At 42.7% G+C, this 7,876-nt stretch overlaps 1 protein-coding gene across 1 annotated transcript in view; it reads left to right on the forward strand.

Annotated features, from left to right (window-relative positions):
* cpne4a (copine IVa) overlaps window positions 1-7,876 on the forward strand; it is a 102,557-nt gene that overhangs the window by 78,147 nt on the left and 16,534 nt on the right. The window contains exons 11-13 of the mRNA XM_063198647.1: window positions 331-464; window positions 2,673-2,727; window positions 3,788-3,839. Of these exons, the coding sequence (XP_063054717.1) occupies window positions 331-464; window positions 2,673-2,727; window positions 3,788-3,839 (241 nt within the window). The remainder of the gene's footprint in view (window positions 1-330; window positions 465-2,672; window positions 2,728-3,787; window positions 3,840-7,876) is intronic.

The following is a 7,876-nucleotide window of genomic DNA, read 5'->3' on the forward strand; positions in this document are numbered from 1 at the left end:
GCACCAGCTCTACCGTTGCAAAGGCATCATGCTAATGTGTGAACATTAAATGTAGCCTGGCTGCGTAATGCTGCTTCTCTGTCATGACCACTGCTGCTGTGTTCTCCAGCATTGTCTGATGAAGGGCATGCTGCCCGAAACGTCACATTAAAGTAAGAGAAGCTTGGTGTTGCGGACTTTATTTTCAGTTTTCATGAACATTAAGTGTTACCTGCGTAATGCTGCTTCTCCTTCATGACCATCGTTGCTGTGCTGTGTTCTGCAGGTCGTAGCCTGCATAATGCTGCTTCTCTTCTCTCATGACCACTGGTGCTGTGCTGTTTTCTGCAGGTCGCTATTGATTTTACTGCCTCCAATGGGGACCCCAGGAACAGCTGCTCCCTGCACTACATCCACCCGTACCAGCCTAACGAGTATCTCAAAGCCCTGGTGGCCGTGGGGGAAATCTGCCAGGACTACGACAGGTGAGGCCAGGCCAGGCCACTGCCCACTCTACACACCTGTATACACCACACCATGTATACAACATGCTTACTGTACATCATTAGAGTTAAAAACCTATTATTACCATTGATTGTATATAGTGCCAGGGCTGCTGAGAGCTTTGGCAGGGCCCAGGACAAAGTCGTCTGAAAGGGCCCCCCAGCCCAATGAATATAATGTAATGAGGACCCAATTCTGCCCAATTTTACTTGCTCTCGACACTCGACTTCTTCTTGGAGCCTAATCTCACTTGAATTTCACTTGATTCCAGGAATTTGGTGCTGGGACTCTCAAAGTCTGGTTTCTTTCATGAATTAAACAGGGACTCAGAATGGTAAAATGAGTTCTAATAACATGATACAAGAGGGAACACACTGTGAAATTTCTCTAGCTCTTCAGAGGCGCTTGTAGAAGATATATCATTTTATCTTTCCAAGGTATTGCAGCTGATTACAGAGCTGTATATTTAAAGTGGCATTGTCTGCTCTTGATGATGAAACCACTGTGAAATCAAATTATAGTAAATAGTATAGTATAGTATAGTATAGTAGTATATATAGTATAGTATAGTATAGTATAGTATAGTATAGTATAGTATAGTATAGTATAGTATAGTATAGTATAGTATAGTATAGTATCATAGTAAAAAGTAAAAAGATCCGTATTCAACTTACAGTAAAGGTGCCCATTGTAAGATTGTGGCCAGAGTATATTGCAACTATGCTGCTCATTGAAACTGCGCTGCCTCTTGCCAGATTTGATCTTTTCATGAATATTTACTAAGTAATCAACTAATATTTACTAGTATAAAAAATACAGTATTTTTTGCAGCTAAAAAGATCTATTTCTGGAAATTCAAAATGTCGGACCATGGAGAAGATCCCCCTTTTCATGTATGAAAAGTGCAATTTTCCCAGTCATAAAGAATACTTAGAATTTGATGGTGGTGGTACTGTAGGTATTCATGAAAAATGTAACATTTGTGAATGGGCTGCATGAATTCTGGAAATAAACTACTAAAAATATTACACAGTGCACCTTTAACATAAAAAATGTCAGAATATGAATCTCGCTATGATGACATTTTGGTTCATTCTTAAATCAATCCTATTGATTCTCTATGCGTTTCCAATCCGGCTTAAAAGGCCTTGACTGATCAGAGATGATATGGCAGATCGATAATACTTGAAACACAACACAAAGCCATTCGCTTTCATGAGACATGATCAAGGGATTTCCTCTGCAGGATCTTTGAAAAGCCACATATTGCAGTTACTGTTTTTTTTTTTTTTGGTAACGTATATGTACTTACACACCCCAGACCGTTATGATGCCCACTAGCATTTGAAACCTTTATTGATTATTAATTGTTTATTTGTGCTAGCTCTCCCAAGCGTCATAAGCATCTATACAAGATCCATGCAGTATCTATCAATTAAATTGATGAGCTTTGGTTTCATGTTTCATTGCAATTAGACACTAATAGAAAAGAGAAAAGAGGGGTATTATTGAAGTTACGTCATGTGATGTTACATAGCTTTGAGCGAGATCAGGAGTCAGGCCGCTATGTGGAAGTCTGTGTCCATGCCCTAACAATTTTTCATCTTGACAACAGAGTGCCAAAAATAGACTTGGGAAAACAGGACTATACTGTATATCTGTACATAAGCTCCTATGAGGCCTCAGGTACTGGTGACTGGAGCCATATAAAATAGGGCACATTAAAAGCAAACTCTTCTAGAAAGTTCTTAATGTTTCTTGGTTTGTTTATTCACACTGTGTGTTTCTGTGGCACTGGATGGTACTTCTGTAGCCAGTGGCGGAACAATTGCACATAGGGCCCCAGGGCAAGATTCTTATAGGGCCCTCCATATGACTTGCCATAGTCACAATAGGGCCCCGACCACCAATATAGGGGGCCCTGGGGCAAATGCCCTCCTTGCTCCCTGTATATCTCCACTCCTGACTGTAGCTGATATACTGTAGAGGGAATAGAGAGGCAGCACAGCAGCCTTCATATTCACCGACCCACTTTACAGAACAAACAGTAGCAATTATGCAGATAGCAGCACAAGTCTTAAACGATCCACACGTTCATTTCTACTCTTCATGGGATTCTCATTTGGGGTTGTGCAGTTTTTGAAGGTCTGTCCCTAATGCTAGTTTTTGTGTTTTTCATCTCCGTGCAGTGACAAAATGTTTCCTGCGCTGGGCTTCGGCGCACGGATACCTCCGGACTTCAAGGTAATTTCTTGAGCTGGTCTCATTAGGGATACCATACTGCACTGTGAGTGTAGTAAAGCCGTTACAATATTGTATCGAACTGATAGATCATGATACACAGAGCCATGATACTGTATCGCAGTGCAAAAAGGCAGTATGGTGATATGTTACCCTTCAGTTTTTCAACTTTTATTTAAAACTTTTAAACTCATAGTTTTTATTTATAATTTTATTTTTTAATGTAGGCAAATGTGAAAAAAAAATCGTTGGTGTGGGTGTGTCAAACCAGTGGTCGAAAAAATCGTGATACAAACCAAATCATTGAGTTGAGTGCATCGTTACAGCCCTAGAGTACAGTATGCCATTAAAGGGCAGTGGAGGGAGCCTGTGGAGTCATTAGTGCAGTCTTAGCTGATGTTAACACCCTGCTCTTTCCTGATCGTTGGCAAGGGGAAAAGCAAGACTTGTTTCCCACTACTACAGCTCATCAACATACAGTAGAGCAGCGGTTCCCAAACTTTTTCACCGGGGACCCCTTTTGGACTTAAGAATATTTTCACGACCATCCCACCCGCCTAGGCATTTTTTTGTCCATTAATATTGCTAGATTTTCCATTAATAGTTTGTCCGCTAATATTGCTAGAAATCCACAGAACAGCAAATACATCCATTAGCTATTAGCTGTTAACCTGAGGATTGCCCGTTTCTAGGCAATGTCCCTTTTGTCCGTGACCCCCCCTAGGGGTCCCGACCCCCAGTTTGGGAACAGCTGCAGTGTGGCAAGGGTGGGGGGGACGAGACTTGCATCCCACTCACTACAGTTCATCAACATACAGTACTGTTGAGCATGAATTGTTTGGTTCATTTCCATGGGCTGGCAGGGGCTTGGTAATCACTAGTCTGGGAGTTATGGGAGCAAATTATGATCTGACCTGCTTTTCAGAAATAAGCAATTGGCTGAAGTGCTGCAGTCAGTGCATCTGTCTTGGCCCCTTAACGGCAGCAGAGATGTGCTTTTACTCTCGGAGTAATGAGAGCTCTCATCAAACCTTACGTATGTTTGCATCTCCTTTTTTTTTAGGTCTCGCATGATTTCGCTGTGAATTTTAATGAGGACAACCCAGAATGTGCAGGTACAGTACTGTACAGTACAGTATGTTTTTCTTCTTGTCATGTTGTGAAAGAGAGACATATGGTTCATGTGCTATATTTAAATCTGTTGTTCTCCTCTAACAAACGATCCAGAAGGGACACCTCCCCAGTGTCTAGGAACATACAGATCCAATTGGCGATATGTGTTGCTTTTGGAGACTTGTGGACCATATGTTTCTGATAAGGACGGACAGGGCTGCAATAAGCAAGTAATGCTTGGTGAATTGTGTGACAGAAAGATATTTCAGAGTATTCCATTGTCTTCTATTGGTATGGTTGTATTTTATTGTGTACAAGAATACAGGTCAATATCTCATTGAACTGAATACAATACAACACATCATGTAAAATAAATCATGTAATACATGCAACACAGGACCATGTTTCAGACACTCAGCCATCCCACTTGAAGGTATCTTCAGGTCCTGAAATAGGTAATCAATGGGAATCTGAACCACAGTGACACAGTAGCAGGAGCAAGCCAGGAGGTTTCGCCAGTCTCTTTCTCTCTCTTTCTTTCACTATCTGTCTCTCACTATCTGTCTCTCTTTTTTCCCCTCTGTAAAGTATGTCTTACTGCTGTGTCTTGCTCTGTGGTGTAAAACCATGCAACTTTTACCAGGTGCCTTTGAAATAAGATTGTTTTAGAACTGTTTTTTTGTGTGGTACTTTTCTGGCCTAGGCCCACGGTATTGCAAAGGAAGCAGGCTGATCTAAAAAGGATTATGCAATCAAGACTAATGAATAACGGTACATGCACACAGGTACGGCACGTTTCCTTAACCCTATCCAGACCGGGCTTTTTTGGCATCCCTGGGACCGGGGGGGGGCTCTTTTGACCCCCCCCTCATAACTTAGGAACCGAATGGCGTATGACCACCAAACTTGGAGGGGATGATCTTCAGCCAAAGATCTATGAATGACATCAGTTTGGTGTCATTATTGGATATTACGACGTCATTATGACGTAATTTCCTGTTTTTATTGCCCAAAATGTCACGTCCATGTATTTTCCATCTAACTTGGGAAATGCACATCAATTTTGGTTATTATTTGCTTCAGACCACTTGAAATGTTCACAAGGGTGTCTGATGCTGATGAAAATGTAAAAAAAATATGAAAAGTGATGATGATGAGACTTAGATCAGTGATTTTTGGTCAGGCGTGCCTGTCAGAAAACCGTTGCCATGGCAACAACAAAAATTATAAACCTAATCTTTTGGTATCACACTGTAGCCAACTTCATTTTGGGAAAAGTCATAAAGTTTCGTAGTCATAGCTTTAGTCATTCAGGAGTTATATGACATCAAAGTTGGTGCGGGCACTTTTAGCCCCCCCCCCGGTCTGGATAGGGTTAACGTCTCCGTGAGCAGTGCGAGTCCGAGAGGTTCGCGGGCTGCCTTTCACACTGCACAGTCAACGTCCACGTTCTATCCGCGGGCAGCAGCCATTAATTTTCAATGGGAGCCGCGCATTGAACGCGGACGTCCGCGCAGGAAAATAGATTCGAGTTCTATTTTCAAGGAGCAACGCGGACATGTCCAGTCAGGACGGACATGCGCCGTGCTTACACCGCGTTCCTGTGTGCAAGGCATGATTTGTTTTCATGCATTCTAACCGTTTCGGACTGATAACGGACAAGTTCTGTGGACGTACTGTGGATGTCCGCGCTGTTGGTGTGCATGTACCGTAAGAGTTTTTAGACACATTAGACGAAAGTTGGAGCAAATCTGAATAATTTATGCAGAGGCAAATTGTCTTTCTTTCCTTCAGTGCATTTTAGTGTTTCTCCACTATATTTCGGAACCACATCCTTTCCACATTGTTACTGTACCAGTGATGTCATCACATAGTATACTGTTGGGTTCATATATCAATAAAAGCAATATTCAGGTAATATATCCATAACGGTACAGTCAATAATGTTTCAGACGTGGTATTGGTATTTTTCTGGATCTGCACACCTCCTTTCTTTTCCCACAGTCAATAGAGCACTAGCCATCTCTCCTCTCCTCTCCTCTCCTCTCCTCTCCTCTCCTCTCCTCTCCTCTCCTCTCCTCTCCTCTCCTCTCCTCTCCTCGCCTCGCCTCGCCTCGCCTCGCCTCTCCTCCCCCCTCCTCTCTTCTCTTCTCTTCTCTTCTCTTCTCTTCTCTTCTCTTCTCTTCTCTTCTCTTCTCTTCTCTTCTCTCCTCTCCTCTCCTCACCTCGCCTCTCTTCTCCTCTCCTCCCCCCTCCTCTCCTCTCTTCTCTCCTCTCCTCTCCTCTCCTCTCCTCTCCTCTCCTCTCCTCTCCCCTCCCCTCCCCTCTCCTCTCCTCTCCTCTCCTCACCTCTCTTCTCCTCTCCTCTCCTCTCCTCTCCTCTCTTCTCTTCTCCTCTATTCTCTTCTCCTCTCCTCTCCTCTCCTCTATTCTCCTCTCCTCTCCTCTACCTTCCTCTCCTCTTCTTCTCTTCTCTTCTCTTCTCTTCTCTTCTCTTCTCTTCTCTTCTCTTCTCTTCTCTTCTCTTCTGTTCTCTTCTCTTCTCTTCTCTTCTCATCTCCTCTCTTCTCCTCTCCTCTTATTCTCTTCTCTTCTCTTCTCTTCTCTTCTCTTCTCTTCTCTTCTCTTCTCTTCTCTTCTTCCTCTCTTTCTCCTCCATCACCCATCTTCTCTCCTACTACACAACACATTGATACCCACCCCACCCTTCAGTTCTACAGTATTGATGGATGTCGATTTGTTTTGCTATTTTTGGGTCTCCTGTCGATCGGGACCGTGACCCCTGGCAGACATCTCCAAGTGGCGCCCCGAACGGGCCCAAAGCCTCAGGGCGGCCTACACATTAACACAATAACAAATGGGGTATTAATATTTCAGAATAAACTTAGAGATGAGTTCAGGTAAATTGGGCCACTTTTTTTGCATATAAGTGAATGAAAAAAAGGTGGCCCAATTTACCTGAACTCAACCCTATATGAATCCAGATAGATTATTAACTCACATGTAAATTCACATGTCAGTGTTACGTAATATTCTCGAAATACAGCGCTAACTCTGAAATGTAACATCAGCACTGTGTAATGCTAGTGATCACTGGTGACTCTCATTCATCATTCATTATTCGTTCATCATTCATTCATCCACACACCCTGCCAGAAAGAGCTGGTGTCCTTCGACATGTCCTCGGCTGTGTAAATGTCTGCCAGAGAGAGAGAGAGTGAGAGTGAGAGAGAGCTGTATGTATGAAAGAGTGAGCTATACATGGTTACTGTATTATGTGTAAGGATGTGCGTAATGTCTAGTGTGTTGTGTCTTCTGTATTTATGTATGTATGTAGGCCTATGTATGTATGTATGTATGTATGTATGTATGTATGTATGTATGTATGTATGTATGTATGTATGTATGTATGTATGTATGTATGTATGTATGTATGTATGTATGTATGTATGTATGCTACTGACACCTTCATTTCCCCCTGGGATCAATAAATAATACTTTACTCTCTACTCTACTCAATGGTGGGGATGGGTGGCGTAGGTGACACACCTTTTCTCTTCCCCTTTACTATTGCCCATGGCAGACTATATGCCACCATACAGCAGTGGCTGACTAGAATTATAAAATTCAAAAACTGTTCTATTGACATCTACAGTAGACTTCAGATGATGTGCATGGAGTTGAGGTTTAGTAGTCTCTCTCTAGGTCATCCTCAAACGAGCCTTCCATCGTTGCTTCCAGTCATCCCGATTCTCCATACATCCTTTCAGTTCGCTGGTAGTCGTGCGTCCACAGATGTAAGTGTGGGACGTCGTCTTACGGTTAATCCCATTACACCCCTTAGCAGTACGCCCTTCCCCTTCCCCTCAGTTTTGCGTGTCCACGACAGATTTCCCTGAATGCATTGCAAATGTCTTTAAAAATTGGCGGCAAGCCGCAGCATCCACAACAGCACACAAGTTTAACATTGTCCTAATATGTGATGGCCCTTCTCCGTGAAACGCACATGAAACATTTTTTTTTTTTTTAATTACGCTAT

This window comes from Engraulis encrasicolus, chromosome 5, assembly GCF_034702125.1.
Source record: "Engraulis encrasicolus isolate BLACKSEA-1 chromosome 5, IST_EnEncr_1.0, whole genome shotgun sequence".
Taxonomy (NCBI): Eukaryota; Metazoa; Chordata; class Actinopteri; order Clupeiformes; family Engraulidae; genus Engraulis; species Engraulis encrasicolus.